General features: G+C 36.9%; 1 protein-coding gene across 9 annotated transcripts in view; it reads left to right on the forward strand.

Annotated features, from left to right (window-relative positions):
- Positions 1-23,159, forward strand: part of myo6a (myosin VIa) — a 36,963-nt gene that overhangs the window by 4,432 nt on the left and 9,372 nt on the right. For 5 of the 9 annotated variants that reach the window (XM_057352545.1, XM_057352546.1, XM_057352547.1 and 2 more), the window contains exons 1-14: positions 7,014-7,130; positions 7,689-7,758; positions 7,846-7,919; positions 8,520-8,649; positions 9,045-9,150; positions 9,304-9,359; positions 11,904-12,001; positions 12,090-12,254; positions 12,504-12,584; positions 19,400-19,580; positions 19,729-19,870; positions 20,059-20,216; positions 20,711-20,802; positions 22,029-22,101. In XM_057352545.1, coding sequence (XP_057208528.1) covers positions 7,029-7,130; positions 7,689-7,758; positions 7,846-7,919; positions 8,520-8,649; positions 9,045-9,150; positions 9,304-9,359; positions 11,904-12,001; positions 12,090-12,254; positions 12,504-12,584; positions 19,400-19,580; positions 19,729-19,870; positions 20,059-20,216; positions 20,711-20,802; positions 22,029-22,101 — 1,528 coding nt within the window. In that variant the 5' untranslated portion in view covers positions 7,014-7,028. Of the gene's footprint in view, positions 1-5,545; positions 5,670-7,013; positions 7,131-7,688; positions 7,759-7,845; positions 7,920-8,519; positions 8,650-9,044; positions 9,151-9,303; positions 9,360-11,903; positions 12,002-12,089; positions 12,255-12,503; positions 12,585-19,399; positions 19,581-19,728; positions 19,871-20,058; positions 20,217-20,710; positions 20,803-22,028; positions 22,102-23,159 lie in introns of those variants that run through there. The other 4 variants (XM_057352551.1, XM_057352554.1, XM_057352552.1 and 1 more) reach the window with 1 other exon arrangement.

Consider the following 23,159-nt stretch of genomic DNA (forward strand, 5'->3'; position numbering starts at 1 on the left):
AGAAACTTTTATGTTATTCATTTTTTTATTTGATTTGGAATTTGTTTTAAAATTGTAGTTTAGTTATGTTATTTGACATTAAAGGTATTTTTATTTAACAAAGAAATGTGCAGCATTTGAGAAATAATACAAGGGCAGTTGTTCATTTCTAATTTGTCTCAACTCGTTTTGTAAAAATAAACGGTGAATGAATCGCATGGTGAGCTGAGTGAATCGTTACATCTCTATATAATAATATAATGAGGGTTAAGTGGTTAAAATCGCATTCTATCAAATACGTTAGCGAGGCGTTTTTTGCGTTCTGCTCTTTTGATGTTTATTCTTTTAACGTGACGATCGTGTAACATCATTTTAAAAAGCATGCCCAAACTTTTCCAACAAAGCCGTTCTGGAGTGCTGTCAAAACATTACAGTTCATTTCCCATGTGAAATGTGTAACGTGTGTGAGCTCATGCGCATGTATGTTGAATGTGTTTTTAACAGATTATACTGAACATTGTTCTGTGCCTGTAACTCAATGCGTCATCATTAGGCCTCTGGGAAAATCTAGTGTCAAATAAGAGAGAGACACAAAGAGCGAGAGAGAGCAGCACCAGCTCCTTTTATTCTTGATTCTCCTCTCTCACTCTTTTTGATGAGAGAGTGAGAAACAGAGATGGGGTCAGAAAAGAGAGGGCGAGTGAGAGGCAGTGGGAGAATAGAGAGAGAGAGAGAGAACGGAGGGTAAAAGGAGCCCGTCCAGTGTGAGTCGAGATGTGAACAGCAGAAAGTTTTGTGTCGAGTTATTCGACTGCAGGCCCACGCCACGTCTCTCTCCCACCCGCACAGATCTGAGCTCACTGTCACAGCACACGAGATCATGAAAGGACTTTCTATTGACTGAACAAGACAGCTTGTGATAAAATGCTCCGAGTGAATACAAACACGAAGGTAAACTTCGTTTACTGCATCTGACGTGATCCTTCTTCTTCTCCAAATGCCATCAGTAATCCAATCATACAGTTGATTGATGGTGTGATTGAGGAATCGGATGAAGATCAGACAGACGTGGGTGTGAATGACAAATGTAATGCTGTGAGTAAAGTCACCTCATGGATGGATGTTCATCATGACGTCTTATTTCTGTAGTGTCACGTGAAATCAGAAGAAGCCGTTTACTCCGCCCACTTACATATGATGTAGTTTACACGTGTAAATCTTTGTGCTTGATAACCAAACTGTCTGAGTATAGTAGTCTGTCTCGGACAAGATCGTGTTCAGTCATGTTTAATGATTCAGACTTTCATTACTGTAATACTTTCTTGAAGGGATAGTTCACCCAAAAATGAAGGTTCTGTCATCATTTACTCGCGCTCAGATTGTTCCAAACCTGTATAAAATACTTTGTTCTGCTAAATACAAAGGAAGGTATTTGGCAGAATGTCAGATCTCATCCCCCATTGACTGCCATAGTATTTATTTTTCCCTACCATGGCAGTAAATGGCGGATGAGATCTGTTTGGAGACTGAAATTCTTCCAAATCTCTTCCTTTTTTGTGTTCACCGGATCAAAGAAATGTATACAGGTTTGGGTTTTATATTCCTTATATTCCACAATATATTCCATCTAAAACTACTTTTTGTTCAGTTTTATGTGTGACTGCGTGAAATGTAGTAGTGTGAAATGGGTTTATAACAGGAAATGATGATACAGCAACACTCAAGAGGAACGATGGGCTGTTTGCACAGATCCAGTAAAGCTCAATAAACTTTACAGTCGTGACAATAAGTTACTCGGTGAACTTTGGCACATTATTTGCGTCTCGTGTGCGACCCTCTTTACAGTATATTTGAAGGCTAATGATATTATCAAGCACATACCTGTTGTTTTTTAAATTCTTGAACGGGTCGGGATGCTTTGCCAAGCTCTTGGTCTGCGTGTTTAAAACATATTTTACAGGCAGGTTTTGTGGTGCCGCATCGCGCCTCTTATCTCAATGATCGTCTCGTGTTTAGTTTCAAAGTAAGGTTGGTAAATGGCACACAACATTACGTGCATACAGACCGACCTCTTTAAAAGATTATGCGGCACTATTTCCTCGATCAGCACCTGGCTGTGCGCCAACTGCATGAGCGCTAATGCCTGACGCGACAACTATAACTAAACTTGATTATAAGGATTAATATGAAGTTTGTCATATAGGAACTTAAACATTTTCATAAACTAAACAAATAATATTACTTTTGGAATTAATATAACATTTAACTGCATGTGCTTGGCGTGCCGTTGATTTCCTTTCAGCGTGCCAATAGTGGCAGGTTGCCAACCCCTGCCGAAACGCATCTCGATTTGTCTGAGTGCATTATACATTGATATTTAATAAGTTTGATTTTAAGTTAAGAAACACATCTGCCAGTACCTTTCAACTGTCTTGAAAGGTTAACAGTTAGACGTTTAGTTAAAAACGTAAGCTCTTGTCACGCTGTGTAGGCTACACCACTTTTTTTCATTCTCATTACCGATACAGTTTTCCACATTTAAAAAATGTGACGTGTGTAATTTTATATTAAAATATACTTCATTAATGTCTTATTATGTATGATTAATAAAAACTTGCTTGGGCATCATGGCTTCGCTTTTGCAAAACATGCTACGGGATTGACAGTTTTAAAGGGGTCATATGACACGGCTAAAACGAATATTATGGTTTGTTTTAGATGTAACGCAATGTGTATTCAGGATTTAAGGTTCAAAAACGCTGTATTTTCACACACACCGTGCATGTTTGTATCTCCTCTTTGCACCGCCTCTCTGAAACGCGCAGAATTTTAACAAAGCTCATGGCTCTGAAAAGCGAGGTGTGCTGTGATTGGCCAGTTAACCAGTGCGTAGTGATTGGTGGAATACTGCAAGCGTGTGAAGGAAATGTGACGCCTCTTACCATATTTGGAACATCAGGTTCCTCTTCAATTGTACTGACAGGTACGCCACCTTACTTGAGTATACATTTGGGCGGTCTTAGTCAAATCAGACCACCAACTGACGTAGATTTGTGGGGGTGTGGATACACGAGGCGTTTCAGGCAGGTCTGGGTGAACATTCGCTTTTAGATAGAATGAATCTTTTGTTCCCACACTTTCATTTATGCAATAATACGAGTATAAAACATGCAAGAGCAACTTATAACACACCACAGACACAGAAAAACACGTATTCACGCCATATGACCCCTTTAAATGATTACTGTAATGAGAATTTTTAAGGCCTTTTTTGTAAATAATGTTCAAATTTGTGTTAAACTGTCAGTAAAAGTTTTGAAATAAATGATTTAACATGTCATACTTTGTTTTTAATGAATAAAAAATGTGTTGTTGCAGGTGTTTTTAAGAAAATCATGTTTGACATCTTGAAACCAAGATTTTGTGAGAATCACTCAGTTACACCTTAGATTCAGACGTGGCTTGTTGCCTTCCATATATCTCTATACTGTACAGCATTTCTCAGATGTGATTCTGGATAAAGTCATTTTCAGTTTTGACATTTTGATGTGAATGTGACGTTTCTGCTCTACATTTACATTTACATTTAGGCCCGGTTTCACAGACAGGGTTTAGCTTAAGCCAGGACTAACCCTTCGTTAAATTATCAGGGCTCTAGACTGCGACCAAAATGTTTGCAAATGTGATCGGTTTTTTTTATAATGTGCGAGGAAAATTTTCACATTTCAACATTACTGGTGTGCGTGCATCTAGAGACAAAACAATGGCAATGGCATATTTTAAGATATTTCAGGGCATGTTGTTTTCAGTTCAAACAGCTCAAACTTTCATTTTTGTCTTAAGGATTAGCCTTAAGCCTTGTCTGTGAAACCGGGCATTAGTTATTTAGCAGACGCTTTTATTCAAAGCGACTTACAGAGAGTTTATGGAGCAATAAGCGATATGACATACAGGAGCAATAATACAATAGGTGCTAATACAAAGTTACTAGTTTCAACAAAAGCCAGAACAATACCTGTTGAGAGAAAGAGAGAGGGTTAGTTTTGCTCTAGTGTGAAGACATGTGACGTGGCTAATAGATCTAGTCAGACAGGTCACACCTAACATATAAAACTAAACCCAACCTTAAATCTGAAATGACAAGAATGTCACATTGGCATCGCTCAGCTGAGAAGTGTAATGTAATGATTTTATGTTTTTGTGTTGTATAATACAAGACTTCACTTTATCTACTCGGACATTTAGTATTGCATTATTTAACAAATAAATGAAGAAATATAATGACTTTTCTTATTTGTTTAATATGGTCATGTGTTGTATGTCATATTAATGCATAACAGTCATTTAAAAAATTCAGTAAATCTGTGATTTATTTTTGGGGGTTCCAAAGTTGAATTCATTGCAGTTTCGAGTAATTTTACTTGTCAACAATGTACAAAAAAAAGTTTTGCATGTAGCATTGTCAAAACAATTTCCTGCGAAATGACTAAAAACATTGTAGTATGCATGCTAGGCTGAGGAGTTTGCGTCGACTTTGTCATTCCAAACCTGTATGAGTTTCTTTCTTCTGCAAAACACAAAAGAAGATATTTTGAAGAACGTTGATAACCAAACAACACCGAACCCCCTTGACTTCCATTGTATGAACAGAAAACCACTGAGACATTTCTCAAAATATCTTCTTTTGTGTTGCGAACTATTGAACTATACAGGCAGCGATGCAATGAGGTTATAAAGCATGTAACGATGTTTCAGCATTAGCTTTGTCCTGGTTGTTAACGTAAAGGTCCATTCAACACACATTCTTCATCGTCTCGGTCGTGTTCTGGACTGTTGTCGTGCTAAAAGATTTAGAGTCTGTGGTTTGCGGGGTCTCTGTGTGCTCTCTTCCTTCAGAAGTGCTTCGTCTGTCTAGAATAGAATAGAATAGAATGAGCTTTATTGGCCAAGTATGTTTCCACATACGAGGAATTTGTTATAGTGACAGAAGCTCCACAGTGCAACAGAAAGACAGCAACAGGACAGAACACAGATGATAAAAAAAAAAAATAATATACAATAATATAGAAATAGGCAATGTACAAAACAGCAAAAACACAATGTACAATATCTACTGATCAGTCATCCCAAAACAAACAGCTGGCAGCTTACTGACAACAAGTTGTTGTTCAAAACAGAAGACAATAGACCAAAGAAATAAAGTGTTTCTCATTTGATTTGTTTTGGACACATTCTGAATAAACTGTGGAGACCGTTCAGCATTCACCTACATTAAAACAGCCCGTCTGACACCAAACATTCTATATTACAATATTATATCTGTATTACAATTCTGCCACATGATTGGCTGAATAAACACATAATTGTACAGATGTTTTTACTAAGCTGCTCGGTCAGTGTATAACGTCCTTCTAACGTTTGTACAACGCCATTTTCTTTTTTTTTAAGATGTAGTCACTGGTTTTATTGACAGTTGTTTTTCTTTCTTTCGTTTCATTGCCCTCCTCTTTCTTGTTCAATCAGTGTCATTCTTTATAAATGATAACGGATTTGTTTTATTCCTCAGCAGTGAAATGGATGATGGGAAGCCGGTGTGGGCGCCCCACCCTACAGAGGGGTTTCAGCTGGGCAGGATTGCAGACATCAGTACCAACAGTCTGACCATTGAACCTCTCAACCAGAGAGGAAAGGTCAGAAACAGCACACACAAATGTTCTCTGTGGCAAAGCGACTAAGGCAAGTTAGTTGAAAATAAACTGTTGTAGGTTAATGACATAAACAATCAACAGTCGGTCTTTAGACTTCTGGAGGGCCACCATCCTGTAGAGTTCAGCTCAAATAAAAGTCTTCAAGAATCCTTAAAATGATATACTGTATATGAGCAGATATGTTGAATAAGAGTCGAAATAAAATTCTGTAGGAGGCGATTTCACTACGCCTCACATGAAAATGTCCTTCAGTTCCTTGAGCGCCAAAGCTGCAAGAACACATGAATATGGTTTGACTATAGTAACTGTAGTTTTTGTTGTTTCATTTGTGGTAAAACCATAGTAACCACTGACTTACTATGGTAAAATGGTTACTACAGTTTTCAATACACTGTTCTCCGTTGACCTTTTTCCATTACACCGTTACATTATATTTCATTTCTTTTATTCCCTCCCACTCCTTACATTTATTTAGTCATAAGCCTAGATTTTAGATTTAAATTATATTTTTTGTTTTAATCGTTTTTTACCTCATATTTTAGTTTGATCTTATATTTTATTATTCTTGTACAGTCTATAGAGTTTGTCACATTTCAAGTTACTTATATAACTGTGTATGTGACAAATAAAAATCTTGAATCTTTTAGTTTATAGCTGTGGAAAAAATTAGGAGAGCATTGCAAATGTTTATTTAATCTTGATTTCTTGATGTATTGTGGTCATTTCAGTCCAGTGTTTGTTGAATTTCAATGAAATCAAACCTCAGGAGTGACAGAAAGTCATCCAGCAGCAATGTGCCAAGACACATGAAAACTCTGATAAAAATCCAGCTTATCACATAAAACTTTTTTTTTTTTTACTTTTCCTAAATACATGTAGAAAAACGACTGCTGTGTTGCTTAACAGTGAATCTGAACTTGTTCCCTTTGCAGTATTTGAGGTCTGAAAAAATACAGAGCATCTTTTCTGTTATTTCGCCAGTTTTGTTTATTGCAAATAAACGCAAATAGAAAGATTTTGATTTGAAATTTGGGAGAAATATTGTTAGCAGTTCACAGAACGGAAATGATCATTTAACCTAAACACACACCTATGAATAGTGCAGTCAGAAAAACGGTGTGTATATAAAGCATGTACTGTCAGATATCAGAGGATTTCAAACTCTTGAGTAGGATTAACTAACAGTTATATGGGCTTTTGTATATTATGAGGCATTTCACTGAACCTGTATTTCTTGATATCAAAGCAAACATGTCATTTATCATACGACTTCAATACGTCATGTTGAACTCACTCACTTCACTTTCTTCGTGGAAAGATTTTGAGCGGTGTACATTCAGGATGAATTTAAATGTTGTGTTTTCAGATGTGCTGCAGAAACATCATCTTCCTCATATGAAGTCTGACGCTCTGTGGGGTTTACAAACATTACAGGAGAACCGTGTGTGTGTGTGTTTGACCGGACAGAGTGTTGTGTAGTATTACATCTAACCCACGTGATGTGTGTGCGCTGTGATGTCGCCAGGCTGTGATGGCACAATGGGCTGTCTGTTCACACACGCTACCACTGTATGTGTGCGTGTGTACACTACTGTCTCATATCAGGATTGAAAGATAAAGATGAAACGCATAAAGATTTAAACCTTGTTAAAAACAGGACTGATTTAGCAAAAACATTTCTTTTATTAACAACCTGCTATTGAAGAATGCAGCGTACACCGTAACACAATGAGATTGGAAACATTTTGCATGAGTTACATGATTCCAGACACCTGTACCTAAACAAGCTGGGCTACCCATCATTAAAACTGCCTGGCAATGCCATAGCAACCAGCTAAAACATCTTTAAGCCTTTGTAGCAACGCCCTAGCAACCAGTCAGAGAGCTGCATGTACTGTGCAAGAACGATGTTTGGAAATCAGTCACATATGAGCATGAACCCATTAGCACGTGTTTCCTGTGCTGTATGTTTAACGTCGAGATGTTTGCTGTGATTTCCAGGCGTTTCAAGCTCCTGTCAGTCAAGTGTTCCCCGCTGAGGATGATGTCACCAAACACGTGGAGGATAACTGTGAGTACGAGTATGAAATGAATCAACTGCTCAGACACACGTCAGCTGTGATGTGTCAGGTTTAATGATGTGCTGTCTGTGTCACAGGCTCATTGATGTATTTAAATGAAGCCACGCTTCTGAATAACGTCCGCGTGCGCTACAGTAAAGATAAGATATATGTAAGTATATTTTTTTACTCGCATTTGGTCTGAATGTCAATATTGCATAACCTTAACATGTCCCTAAAACCCTAGCAACCAGTGTTATTTTATTATTATTTATATTATTATTAAAATTTTGATTTTTTTGTTTCATTTTGTTATGTGCTTTTGTCATTTTATTATTTATTTGCTTTTTTATATTGCTGTTTAAGTTGAATTTATGTTATTTCATTTGTTCAATTCAGTTGTAGTTTATTTATTTCGAATTAATTTTCTGACTTGAACTTCAGTTTATTATTATAATAATATTATTATATAATCATATTGTATTCATAACATTTTTATAAACACACACATATAATATCAATAATATATTAAAATCATATACTTTGTGCTAGCTGTTGATAAAAACTCAGCAGGCAACACCTTAGCAACCACTTAGACCGCCCGGGCGACCATCCAGACTACCCTAGTAACACCTAAGCAACAGCACAGAACACTATTGGACACTATGTATACCAGAGGACCTTTGTAGCTTTATAATATATGTACCGTAAGATGTTTATGAATGCATTTATTAGTCACTTTTCTACAGTGTATGGTTATTTTGTGTTCCAGACATTTGTTGCTAACATCCTGATCGCTGTCAATCCATATTATGAGATTCCTAAACTGTATTCTCCAGAGGCTATTAAACAGTACCGGGGCCGGTCACTGGGCACTCTTCCACCTCACGTCTATGCAATTGGTAAGCGTCACCTCAACAGGTATATGCGTTCATAACAATCTTCATACACCCGGCCTGTACAAACCCACATGTAAATGTGTGTTCATTTATACTGGCCTGTACTGCTGAGCACATTTTCCTAAATGGAGATGTTTTTTTGCATTCACCCGTTCACAAATCTCTCCACATATACTGATCAAAGGGTTCAGCATGACTACTGTACATTTCTAACTAACAATCCACCTGTTAGGTTACCTTTCATTATTAACTTTCTTTTCTGTAGGAGTTTAACATTATTGTTGTTTAACACTATTTCTGTTAAATGATCGCCAACGTCCATTACGATAAACACGCATCTATAAAAATAACCATGTAATGTAAATATTCATGAATGATTGTGTATTTTGTGTGTCCAGCGGATAAAGCCTATCGTGACATGAAAGTGTTGAAGATGAGTCAGTCCATCATCGTGTCTGGAGAATCAGGAGCAGGAAAAACTGAAAATACAAAGTTTGTTCTCAGGTATACACAATTATATACTGCATCTACTGTATGAGAGAAGTATTACAATTTCATATAGGTTTATGTAGATATTTCATCATGGTAGTATTATTTTATATCATTTTGGAATGATTAAGAATGAAATATATTTTATGTTTATTCTTTTCTCTCTAGGTATTTAACAACATCTTATGGTACAGGTCAAGACATCGATGAGAGGATAGTTGAAGGTTTGCTTCAATGGTTGTACTGTTTTTAAGTTCACAGTTAAAGAAATCCTGTAATTATAGATTGTAGAAATGAAAGAATTCTAGAATTACATTACCAGGAGCAATGTTTTTATAGCATTTTGTAAATTTTTGTGTGAATTTATAAATATACATGCTTGTAAATTAACAATGTTACCATACAAGTTTGATGCTCGAATTGTGCATGTTAAAATTAACATGAACCAATTAATGATTGTTAATTATTGAAGATCCACCGATATATTGGTCGATAATCGGTATCAGTCGATAAAAGCAATTTTTAAAACTATCGGTTGATAGTTTAAAAACAGCCTATGATCAGGGCCGATATATCCTGTCAATCAAAAGAGGAAAATGCAACGAATTTGTGCTCTGAATATAAAAAATGTTAAGAAACATCGCCAGTTTGATGTTCAATATTAATAGTCATTATATGAATTAATAAAAGGGATGCACCGATGGGATTACCGATTTTAACAAACAACTATCGGCCGATACCGATATTGGTCAATTGCATACAGTACTATACAATACTAGCTAATTTTTTCTGCATTAAATTAATTTTACTGAACACGAATTGGATCCATTTAACATTTTAAGAGAGGCACAAGTTAAGATAAAAATACAATAAGACAACATGACAATCTACAGAGGTGATTTTTGCAATCCAATATTTCTTTTATTAACAACATTACCTCATATTTGACTTAAAATGGAACATTTATTTAATAAACTTAAATTAAGTCTGTGCTGCTGTTGCTATTTAATTATTTTGCTCAGAGAAAAACATTGGATTATTCAGACATGCAACTCATTGCCTCCATGCAGTTAATTAATAAACTAAGGCCCTATTTATTTTTTTCCAAATTCCATATTTCCGTTTTTATTTTTCTGGATTCTGTGTTGTCCTTTTTTTACTTCATAAAAGTAATATACTTTTACCCACATGAAAATATACTTAACTATACAACAACATTTATTCAAACTATAATAAAAAATCTAGATACTGCAGTGTTTTTGAACCTTACGTAAAAAAATCCATACAAATAGAGCATTATGTACAACTATGTTAATATAAACCAGTATCTTACATCTTACGTTTTTTTTCTTTTGCTATTTTAAGTCTACTTACATTTAATTACTAGTTTTGTACATTTTTAGTAGCAGTTTTGTCATGTGGTTAACTGGACTTGTATTTTGACGATGCACTTTTATTTTTATTGCTTGCCGCAAAGTTTGACAGCAGCTTCTCTCAAATGAGAGTTGAGTTTTTTCAACTTCAGGCGCTCGGAGCGCTCCGCTAAAAACGCAAGGTGCGCGCAGCAGGCGGCAAAAACGTGAGCCACCCGGAGCGCATTAGCAGCGCGCAAAATGCTCCCTACCAACTGAAAACAATTCAAAAGAGGCTAACAGCTAAAAAACGCTTTCTGTCTGATCGACCCCTTATGCTGGGTTCACACCAAACGCAAACAATCGCGTTCCACGCTCTTTATTACTTGCGGGAAAAGTTCGTTATTTTCGCGTGAGTGACACGAAATGACAAATATTTTCAACCTTCGCCGCACCGCCCGATTCCGTCATTCGCACCGCCTGCCGTGAGTTTGCGTCTATACGAGACTTTGCATTGACTTTGTATGTAATTTTCTCGCGCAAAACGCTTAATTCACGTTTGGTGTGAACCCAGTGTTAGAGTAGCGCTAAAAAGTCCACTACAGTACACGAAACCACACCACTCATTCACACGCATAACAAGTAGATTGCATATTTAAACAGCAGCTGAATAATTATTAGCGCTATTTATAGCACAATTTGAATTTTATAACCGGTTCAGTTCTACTTTCTGGCGTGTTTGCTACTTTCCATCCATGTTTTCAGCATCACGGAAGTCATAGGGCCCTAATAAACCATCGATATCGGCCTTTTTCATGCTATTGGCGATATGCCGATGATGTTAAATTAATCCAATATCGGCTGGTTAATATCGGTGTCCGATACATCGGTTCATCCCTAATTAATAACATTCAGAAAGTTAAGAAATATGTATTCAATCTTCAGAATTGGTATCGGTAATGGTCGTCCATCGATATCAGTGGAGAAATTTGGTATCGGTGCATCGCTAATAATAATTATTAAATTATTTAATGCTGTAAATGTATTGTATTTTGTCAAGTCATGTTAANATGCCGATGATGTTAAATTAATCCAATATCGGCTGGTTAATATCGGTGTCCGATACATCGGTTCATCCCTAATTAATAACATTCAGAAAGTTAAGAAATATGTATTCAATCTTCAGAATAGGTATCGGTAATGGTCGTCCATCGATATCAGTGGAGAAATTTGGTATCGGTGCATCGCTAATAATAATTATTAAATTATTTAATGCTGTAAATGTATTGTATTTTGTCAAGTCATGTTAACTATTGTGTTTTACTATTAGTTTTAACATATACTGTACAATCTACTATTTACTATAATATAACCTCCATAATAAAAGATTGTTTACTTTTTCTAATATCATTTCAGCAAACCCGCTGCTGGAGGCATTCGGGAACGCCAAAACCGTCCGAAATAACAACAGTAGTCGCTTTGGGAAGTTTGTGGAGATTCACTTTAATCAAAAGGTGTGCAGCACAAACAACTCTCTTCAATACGAGAGCACTGATGTTAATGAATTAGTTACACGTTCAGTTGTGCCGGTTTGTTTCCCAGAATGCAGTGGTCGGAGGTTTTGTGTCTCATTACCTGTTGGAGAAGTCGCGTATCTGCACGCAGGGTCAGGAGGAGAGAAACTATCACATCTTCTACAGACTTTGTGCTGGAGCGTCTGAAGAAATCCAACAGAAGTTTCATCTCAGCTCTCCAAACGCTTTCAGGGTGTGTGAATCTCCCAGTCCACACCACCCGACAGATACAACACACCTTTCATTCAAATCAACTATATTTACATTTAAAAATGCATATCTTTATTTTGACATGTGTATGGATGAACTCTCTTAAGACATCTCTTAATATATGAAGTGCTTAATAACTAATAACTGCTCTTGATTGTCTGCTTAGACCTTTTATGCTTTTAAATCATTCATAAATTTTGTCAAATTAATGTTATCGTTTTTATCATTCTAGTATCTAAATCGAGGATGCACACGTTATTTTTCTACGAAGGATTCAGACAAGCGGATTCCTCAAAACTGCAAGAGTCCAGAGGTAATAGATTTATTTCCAGTTCAGTATTATAATACATATAAAATGTGTTTCTCATTTTATACCTTCATACCTTATTACTCAAAGCTACTAATAATGTAAATGTGCATAAACGAGTCCACAATTATCATAATTTAAATGAAAAGTAATTTCAGTATTTCAGACTACGATGACGATTTAAAGCCACATAAAATATATAGTCGTAATATTCTGAGAATATAGTCGCAATACAAAGTCATGATGTTTTGATTGACTTTAAACTTACGATGCTTGTTGACTTAAGTCACAAACATTTCGACTTTAATCTTACATTGCTAAAACTTTATTCTTGCTATTTTCACTTTGTTCTCATTATATTGTGACTATGTGATCTTATTTTTATTTACATGCCACTAAAGGCAGTTGAAATCAAACTGACATTAAAAAAAACATTACTTTAAGTAATTATTTTAGGGGTTCTCATTCTTTTTGACTCCGAGACTCCCCATTGTATTCAACAATATTTAATACATACTGATGGGGCCCCCATTTAAAAAAAAAAATTTAGAGCTTGACATATTAACTAGAAGAAAATGTATTCATTGTGAAAATGGCCAAATAATAAGAAAAATCTTATTTTTTAGTTTTTTCTATATATTTCAATGCTCATTTTGTCTCATTTCAAAATATTAGTCATCTTGAGGCCCCCTGTGGAGAACCGCTGTTTTAGGGTCAAGGGTTCGATTTGTGACAGGTTTTGGATTTGGGGGAAGAGATGTGATTCTGCATCATCTCCCACAGGACGATTGTCGTGTTTGTCTAAAGTTTTGTTTGGTTATTGATGCTTGGTGTTAATGTAGATCTGTTGTTAATGTATTGTATTTGTTTATTAAATTGTTATTGATTTGTGCATGTGTACTGTGTTCACACTAATCTTATCATTTGTCATTTCTAACATCATTGTCTGTGGTTGTGTGTCATTGATCGGTCACAGGAAGAGAAGGTGATTACGTGTGGTGTGTACAATCGGGGCTGCTTTTATTCATCTACCACATGACCTGCGTCCAATGTATGTCTACAGTAACTTAATATAGATCGTTCTGAGCCAAATTCATAGAGCGGATGAACATCATGCAAGTACATACTGCATGAAATGTCGTAGTGTTTTTGTTCCCTCGGTTAATGATGGATTACCAGATGGAAATACCAAATACATTTGACCCAGGTCTTGCAAATAAAGAGTTATCTGTAATCTCTGCCGTTTCTTTGCGCTGTGGTGGTTTGTTTTAGTTTTAGGGTGATGGGATATTCTTCTCAATATTTCATGTTTACGGTTTAACACAGAATGTCTCAGTACAGGAGTGTGCAACTCCAGTTTAGGCATCCGGTGACCAATAAGAATGTCAGATGGGTCAAGTCACGTGTGCTTTAAAAAATCCAGTGCGCTTTGTTTGCGTTTGACAAATTCACATCCACACTCTCAAAACCAATATAACACACATAAATCTGTAAAACGCTCTGACAGCACTGTGAATATGATAGTGGATATGATTTTGCCAAGTTCTCAAGTCAACCATTTTGTTGGTCCTGGGAAACATTCCTGACAGCCAATCAGATTTTAGGGTTGGGTTTAGTGAGGTTAGTACTGGGTAAAATGGCAAAACATTAAGCTTTTAATGGTCTTAACCACAAATCCATTGGTCTGGAAGTGAGAAAGAATTGAGAGGATTGTTGTTTCAGGACTGCATGCGTACATAAACCAACATTGTTGTTTCAAATCTGTATACATTTCTTTTGATATTTCTTCCAAATATCTTTCTCTGTGTTCATCAGAACAATTACATTTATACAGATATCGAACGAGTAAATGACAGAATGGGGTATATGCATACGGGTAGATGAAGTCCTTCCGCTAAAATCTCTGCCAGCTCTGTTACATCCGGCGCCGTAGGGAACAATGGTTTCGCTTCAGGATGCAAATAGGATTACGATCAACAACGCCATACGTCGACAACCAGAAGGAGAAGCACTTCAGGCTGTCTGTTTTAAGGTACATCAACAAGTATGAAAAAAAGCAAAGTGAACTTTTGCACGTACTAGAGGCATGATCACAGAGGCACTTGACCATGTTCACCCGAAGTGCTGTCGGTGTCGGTTCGCCGAAATGTGAATGTTTTCTTACTGTACACATCGTTATCACTTGGTGAAAAATACCCTCGCTATGAGAGCGGAAGTGACCTAGCTGGCTGAGATTTTAGCAGAAGGACGTCATTGTCCCGTGTGCATATACACCATTTTCATTTTTGGGTGAACTATCCCTTTAAGACCAAGCATTAAAGGCGGGGTAACCGATTTCCGAATTACGCTTTAGACAACCGAGTGGGGCCGAGTACCAAAACAACCTTGTAGCCAATCAGCAGTAAGGTGCACAGTGCACAGGACGGACATTAGCCGAGCCGAGCGCTGACGAAAGCGAAAGATGGGGGTAGGGGTGGGTTTGTTCTGGTGATTTGAACATCAACAACGGCTAAGAGAAATCAGACACCCCGCCTTTAAAGAAATACCCTTCAAATGCCTGATGAGCTGCTTTATGCACTACATGACCAAAAATATGATGACGCCATCTTCTCATAACATCTTTGACAATTTCAGTTGCACCATTACAAATAACACACGTTATCAAAACAGATAACTTTTCTGAAGTAACATATCACTTAATACATTTACACAGTTATCCAGCTACTTGAAAAAAGTAATACAAATTACAATTCATTATTTTGTATTATTACACGGCACTCTGGAATACTTGATTCTGATTGGGGCTGATATGCCCAGATAACAACCGCTCAAAACTACACATGATAACCCGAATGCTGCAAATCATTTTGACAGACACAGTTTAATATTACACAAAAATCAAATATAAATATATTAGTAACACTTAAAGCCTTTGATTATAATGCATTGTAAAGGGTCATTAAAGGGTATGATGCATTATAATTGTTCATAATGTGTGTTGTAATACATTAAATGTTGTAAAGAATTATAACCAAATTAAAAATGCAAAGTATAACAATGAATTAATAACTGTTAGAATGTATTAACTGTTACAATTATTCATGAGACATTACAATGCATTATAAGGTGCATTTACAAGGCAAAATTAATCAATTAAAACTACTGTTTACTACTGTACTAATGCTTTAAGTAAAGTCTTAACGATATATTCGTTAATAAAATCTATGACATTATATTTACAAATGATTCAACTAAATTACCTGTTCCTGGCATTTGTTTTATCTTACCTTAAAACTGAAAGTAAACGGTTTTCCTTGCGGAAGGTCATTAGAAATGAGCTAATAAAATTTTATAACTTACTTATGAGGTATGTAGCCGTGTAATTAGAAGGAAAATGTACAGACAGCCGGCTGTTATCGCAAGAATAAACCCCTTCAGTGTGCTACAAGACCCTGAGCGCACTGTCGGGGCTAATGCTGTGTTAAGTGATTTGCGCGAGTAAATGATATACAAAGTCAATGCAAAGAGGCGAATAGACGCAAACTCGCGAAGGGATTCAACTTGGGCGGGAACCCGATTCACTCATTGACACTGAAGACACTAGCGAACTATTCCCGCGAGTATTCCCGTTTGGTGTGAACACAGCATTATTCAGCGATAACATTTGGCTGCCTGTGCATTATCCCTTACTTAACATTTTTAAACTGCTGAATTAAGATTCTCAATGAAAATAAACGTATTTAATTACACTCGCACACTTGTGCAGTTTACACCACAATCAAACGGAAACGAAAACTCCTCGATTAAACATGACACTCACCTAACAACAAACAAAACACAACGGCAAACACAGGTGTATATGTACCCATGACAATCAAGAGGAACAAAAAAGACCGACTGTAATGCAGCTCACAGGGCCATGAATCCATGAATGGTATATCCACAAGGTACATTTTTAATTTAATATTTACATTTTGCCAGAGATCTCAAGTCAACGTCAGAAATGAAACGCATCTAAACGCAGTTTAAATAAGTACAAGCAGTTTGTCCCTTTATGCGCCCCGTAGTTCGGTTGTTTTAACTTTGTTTATTAGTTAGCAGAATGTTTTTTTTGCATGGATGGATGGATTAACCAGTGTTTGCATATTGCAGTTATTATTTACAAGAACCTCTTATAGTCACAGTACAGGAAATATTAGAAATAAACTATATTACACCTGCTTTTTTTCCAGAGTTGTCTTCAGACCACAACACTCTTTTCATAACACTTTTTTTTGTAAAGGCATATTAAAGAGTAACAACAACTGCTTATGTGGTGTTAAAAGATGATATCGGTTTCAGGCAGACAAAAGTACTGTTACAGTAGACCAAGAACAAAAACAATACATTACGACAGACATGCTTTAAAAAGCATGTGAGGAGCGAGCGTTAAATGGAAAACACGGAGTGGAATATGCGCACCTTTAGCGGTTTAATAAGAAAGTTTTTAGCGCTGAATCCTCTCTACTCCATTTCGGCTCCCGTTTAAATTCGATTCCCGTCGGTCCGGGAGTTTCAAAGGAGAAATAACTGAAATACGTGAGTTTCATGAGAGAAATAACAAAACGGGAGGGAGGTGGGAGAAGGGTGTGAAAAACGGGAGACTCCCGTCTAAAACGGGAGTGTTGACACACCGAAAAAAGGTTTTCAAGAAGTCATGGAGTAATGAGTTATATAAAATAATGCTGTTTGTAGGCTTCGCAGGTCATGACACAAGTCACTGGCTACTGCAGTGCATTAGACTAAAAGTTTATTAAGAAAAGTAACAATGACATTTATTGAGATTATATATGTGACACCAGCTCATTTACAGCATGGATGAACCAGGGGTTTTATACTGCCCATGTTCAGTGTTTTAACTGTAATGCACCACAACAGCCAAGTGACTGTGACGTGAGCCGCCTTATTCCCCTGTGCTACCCACTTGAGGGGCACGACCCACAGTTTGAGCACCCAAACCTCTGATCTAAAGGTCCATGCATCACACATCATGGCCACTCTGCAGAGGTAAGGGATGTTTTTACACTTATCCTCACAGAAAACCCCCCTTATCCTTTAAAGAAAGCATGTTGTATTTCTAGCTCTACTTTTGACATTTTCTATTTAAAGTATTGCAATATATCGCAAATGTGTATCGTATCGAAATACATAGCAATGTATTGAATCGTGACCCATCTATCGTGATATGTATCGTATCGGGAGGCACTTGCCAATACACAGCCCTAGACTGGACGAGGTTTGTGTTTAATGCGCATGCACTGGCCTGAGTGTGTAACCTATAAATTGTACATTCGTTAAAACTAAAATTTCTTAGTTGAACTGTTAATTAAAAATATTTATATTTAACAATGTTTTAAACTAAAAAAATATAACTTCAAAAATCAAACTAATAATTTTAAGATGAACTGAAAGACAAATTATTAATTGGATGAAGTACTGCTTGAAAACCTTTTTTCAGTGCAGCTATGCTTTGTATTAGTGTTACATCGCCACCTGTTGGTTTGGCATGCTCTTGACAGCGCTTCATAGCGTGTTTTTGCATTTTCGTGTGGACGTGATTTTTTTTTAAGCGAAGAAGGAAGAAATCCGTTTATAAAAATACCCGTGTACGTTTGGACTAGACCTAAATGTGTAAAAAACTTCACAAAAAAGACCATAACTCAAAACTCTTGCACTAGACTTAATGAAGTCTATGGGCCCTATTTTAACGATCTAAGCGCAAGCGCAGGTGCACTCAGGGTGTGTCCGAATCCACTTTTGCTAGTTTAACGATGGGAAACCGGTTGGCGTGCCCGGGCGCATGGTCTAAATGGGTTGTCCCGATTCTCTTAATGAGTAATGGGTGTTTTTTGGGCGTAACGTGCAGTAAACCAATCAGAGTCTCACCTCTCATTCCCTTTAAGAGCCAGTTGCGCTTGCGCCATGGCGGATTCGCTACTTACACGGTGGACTTTGCAAGAGCAAAGATGGGTCGCTTCTCAAGAGAAATGAGGCATCTACAGGACAAGCCGGATTTTTCTCTTTATGTCCACAATAATCATCTTTTACATTGTACTCCATTTATTTTTATATTTGGCATGTTTGTGTGCTGCTGCGCTTCCCTCTGTGTAATAAATAAAGTGAAAGCGCGTTGTGGACCCGCCCAGAGGCGCATTTTCTACTAAAGCGCTCTTTAAATAACGCAAAAATATTGCGCCATTGACTTTAGACCAGGTTTGAGTTGGTCTAAATAGCAACGCGCCAACAATGCGCCTGAAAACACCTCTTTTTTTAGACCAACACGGCCATGGGCGCGCAAATGCATTTGCTATTTAAACAACACAGCGCAGGACGGGAAAACGAGAACTGCGTCGGGCTGAAACTAGCAAAAAAACTTGCGCCTCATTGCGCCGGGTGTGTGATAGGGCCCTTTATCTTTATTATCGCAAAGTAAACTTTTCCTTAAAATCTCTAGGCCATAGCTTAAGCTTAGCCACACAAAGTAACAAGAGAAGCGGTTAGAATATAATAATTGTGTTTTTACAGTAAAATAAAATGAAGGTGTCATATGCAGTAGGTTATGTTGTTCGCATTCCGGTGTTAAACACGAGTGCAACTTTACAATAAAAAACACCAGGAACGTCTTGAAGAGAGTGAGCTTAAAAAAGCAATAGTAACGCATTATTTTTAAGAGCAACCTTTTTTCAACGCTGGGGTTGGTGGTCGGGTGTAACGTGAATGATGTGATGTGTTTGTTATCATGAAGACATCGATCCGTGTCTCACTTTACTGTGGTTCCTCAGCATCTGAAGGCCGGCTCATTGAAGGATCCTCTGCTGGACGACCACGCAGACTTCAACAGAATGTGTGAAGCCATGAAGAAGATCGGTCTGGACGACACGGAGAAACTGAATCTGTTCAGGGTGGTGGCTGGAGTTTTACATCTCGGGAACATTGATTTTGAGGAGGCCGGCAGCACTTCAGGTGAACACGCGGAGGGTTTACAAAACCGAGAACAGAATCTAGCTGGGACACCATCGCTCTAGAGAGCATCTGACTGGACAAAAGCAAATTGGACAAAATGTGTATGGTGAAGTGCTAAATGAGTTGATATTCACACGTGTGTAGACAGGTGGCTGTAACCTAAAGAAGGCATGCAGTCAGTCTCTGGAGTTCTGTGCTGAGCTCTTGGGTCTGGATGAAGAAGACCTGAGGGTCAGTCTGACCACCAGAGTCATGCAGACAGCAGGGGGCGCTAAAGGCAAGGCCATCAAGTAAGAGTCGCTTGAATCATTCTCGTACAACAATACAGTTCTTTGCATTTGAACCGCTTGAAATGCAAAGAATCGACTGAAGTAAAATTGCGTCAGTGGTGGATTTGAAAGCATTTCAACGTTTCGATTCATGAGGATTTGTGAGTTCGATGACGTGTGAACGAGCAGATGTTTGTGATGTTGTGCAGGGTTCCTCTGAAGGTGGAGCAGGCCAGCAGCGCTCGTGACGCTCTGGCTAAAGCCATCTACAGTCGACTCTTTGATCATGTGGTCACCAGAATCAACCAGTGCTTCCCATTCGACTCGTCGGCTAACTTCATAGGCGTACTGGACATCGCTGGATTCGGTATGACGTCATGATCGCCGCTATCCATCAAACTCTTCTTTATCTCCGTGTGTCACAGGGCTTTAGTGAGAATTTGTGTATCATTTATTTTCATATTTATTTAAGAATCCTTCTTTTATTGTTCGTTTTTATTGTTACGTTTTAAAAACTTGTTTTTTGTACTTTGACTTGTTTACTTCTGTACTCATTTAGCATCTGCTGAATGTACGTGAATGAGAAAAATGCCCACAAATGCAATCGAAATATTTTTGAAAGATTTCATTTAAAAATGTCAACAAAGCTTTTTTTACATGAAATGTTTCACTTAAACATGTTTGTTATTTATTTAAGACACTAATTGACTAAGTCACGATGGCTTTGAATACATTTTATTTTTTAAATTGACTTGAATTTCTCATTTTAGCTAGCTAGGAAAAATACGAATTCTGAGACGGATGATTCTTGATGAAAAACCAAACCGTGTGTGTAAATGTGATGTGTTTTCGTTCCTGCAGAGTATTTTGAACACAACAGCTTTGAGCAGTTCTGCATTAACTACTGCAATGAGAAACTCCAGCAGTTCTTCAATGAGCGCATTCTCAAAGAGGTAAGACACGCAGACCCGTGTGCAGTGTTGGGTGGAACTAATTACTAAGTAATTAGTTACTGTAATTGAAGTACTTTTCCCTTGAACAAGTAAAGTAAGGGATTACTCTACTCTAATTACAGTTACTTCTGATGTAATTAAACTAAATACTTTGTGTAATATATGTGTGCGCAATAGTGGAATTGACATCAAAATTCAAAGTCTGACTTTAAAATCTGTGCTTTAATGTATAATTCTCACATTTGTATACTTTGGTCAGTTAATAATAATACTTTTTGTAGTTTAATATGATTTATTTGAATGAATTAAAAGAGCCCTTTCATGTCTATCCTTGAATCACTTAACTAATCAAGGTTGATGTAGGATTTAGATAATGAAATATTTTTGGAAAGTATAATTAGATAACTGTACAAATTACTCTATGTAATTAGTAACTAGTAATTAATTACTTTTTCCAAGTTACTTGCCCAACACTGTGTGTGACTGACACTGATCCATAACCAATCAAAACCAGATTTTAAAACTCAAATGATGACTATATGGATAGCATCCTTGTTGATTCATTTGTAGGTCTACAGGATGTTACAGCGTTAAACATTTACGGAAGGTCAAATTTATAGTCTGACACATTTTCATTTAAAGACGGGCAATTCCATGCAAATGTCAACATTAAGATGAAAAAATAAGGTTTTTACCAAAGGTTTTCACCTTAGCTCAGATGTCAACATTTGGTCATTTGAAAACCCATGAGAGGTCTCTCTCGGAAGTTTTTAAATAATTTATTTTTAATGCATGATTTTCCACAGTCAGGCAAATGCCGCTCTCAGAATTGTCACATCCATAAAGCTCCATATTCCTCATAAATTGGCACATGAAAATTTAAATATAAAAACTGCTTTATGTTCTATGAAGTGACATCCCTTCCTCATTTGTTGGGTATTATTGCTTCTGGTTTATGCATTTTAATTCTCAGAAATTCAACATAGTATGTCGTCTCTCATAAACGGTGTCACAACCGTAACACATGTTTATTTCCCTTTTTTTAAAAAGGAGGCTTCTGATGTCTAGACTCTATCAACAGGGGTTTAGTCAAATATAAACAGATGTTTCAATATATTGGTAACAAGAGTTTATGTCACATCCATAACACTGGAATTGCCTAGACTAACTGGGTTGCTTAAATAATATTCAGGAGTTGATGTTTGTGTTGTGTGTTTGGTTGACAGGAGCAGGAGTTGTATCAGAGAGAAGGTCTGGGAGTGAATGAAGTGCATTACGTGGATAATCAGGACTGTATCGGTCTGTATCTCATATATACACTACATATATTTTTACATTCTGTAAATACAATATGGGTCATTCTCACGAAACCACTGACACATCATGGCAGTAAAGACTTCATTATAAAACATATAATTCGGTAACACAAAAAATGATCATAATAAACATAATTGTGTTCTCTACCTTGAACAAAGTATAGTTTTAAAGAAGGAATTCATTTTTTGTGAGTTTTATTGCTTTTTCTGCTGAAATTCTCATTACCGTAATGCGTTATGATTTGAGTGCGTTTTGTAAGGGATAATGTACAAGCAGCCGGTTGTTATTGCAGAAATAAGCCCTGACAGTGTGGTCACTTGTATCACACCGAAGGGGCTCATTTTGCGATAACAGCCGGCTGCTTGTACATTATCCCGCTTATTACAGCGCTACTTGCCACATGAGAAAAAAAATGTGAATTTGAAATATTTTATTAGCTCATTTTTACCGAATGCAGACCTTCTGTGAGGAAAAGCCGTTTACTTTCGGTTTTAAGGTAAGAAACGGCGTTCAAATGTCACGAACAGGCAATTTGGTTGAATCATTTGTAAATACAATGTCATATATGTGATTAAAAGACATATTTATATTTAATTTGTCAAAAAAAAAAAACTGTCAAAATGATTTGCTGCATCCGGGTTACCGTGTGTTATTAGTTTTGAGAGGTTGTTATCTGGGAATAACGAACCTGCAAATGTCGCGACTGGCCAATCAGAATCAAGCATTCCAACGAGCCGCGTAATAAGTGTTATTTAAACAGAGTAAAATTAAAACAGTTGGATGTTCGACTTGATGTTCTCAAATGACAAAATATCATTAACAGAATATTCATGTATAATAAAAATGAAGAAATCGTGGAAGAAAGAAGTGTCCATGACTGATGTTCTCATCCTCCGTAACATATTTAAAACGCTGTTTACACACACACACACACACACACAAATATATTTACATCATGTTTGATTTGATGTGAAGAAACACATCTCCCAGTACCTTTCAGTTGGCTAACAGGTTAACAGATGACTTTATTTTGTTCTAGT

The sequence above is a fragment of the Triplophysa rosa genome, linkage group LG15 (assembly GCF_024868665.1).
Source record: "Triplophysa rosa linkage group LG15, Trosa_1v2, whole genome shotgun sequence".
Lineage (NCBI taxonomy): Eukaryota > Metazoa > Chordata > Actinopteri > Cypriniformes > Nemacheilidae > Triplophysa > Triplophysa rosa.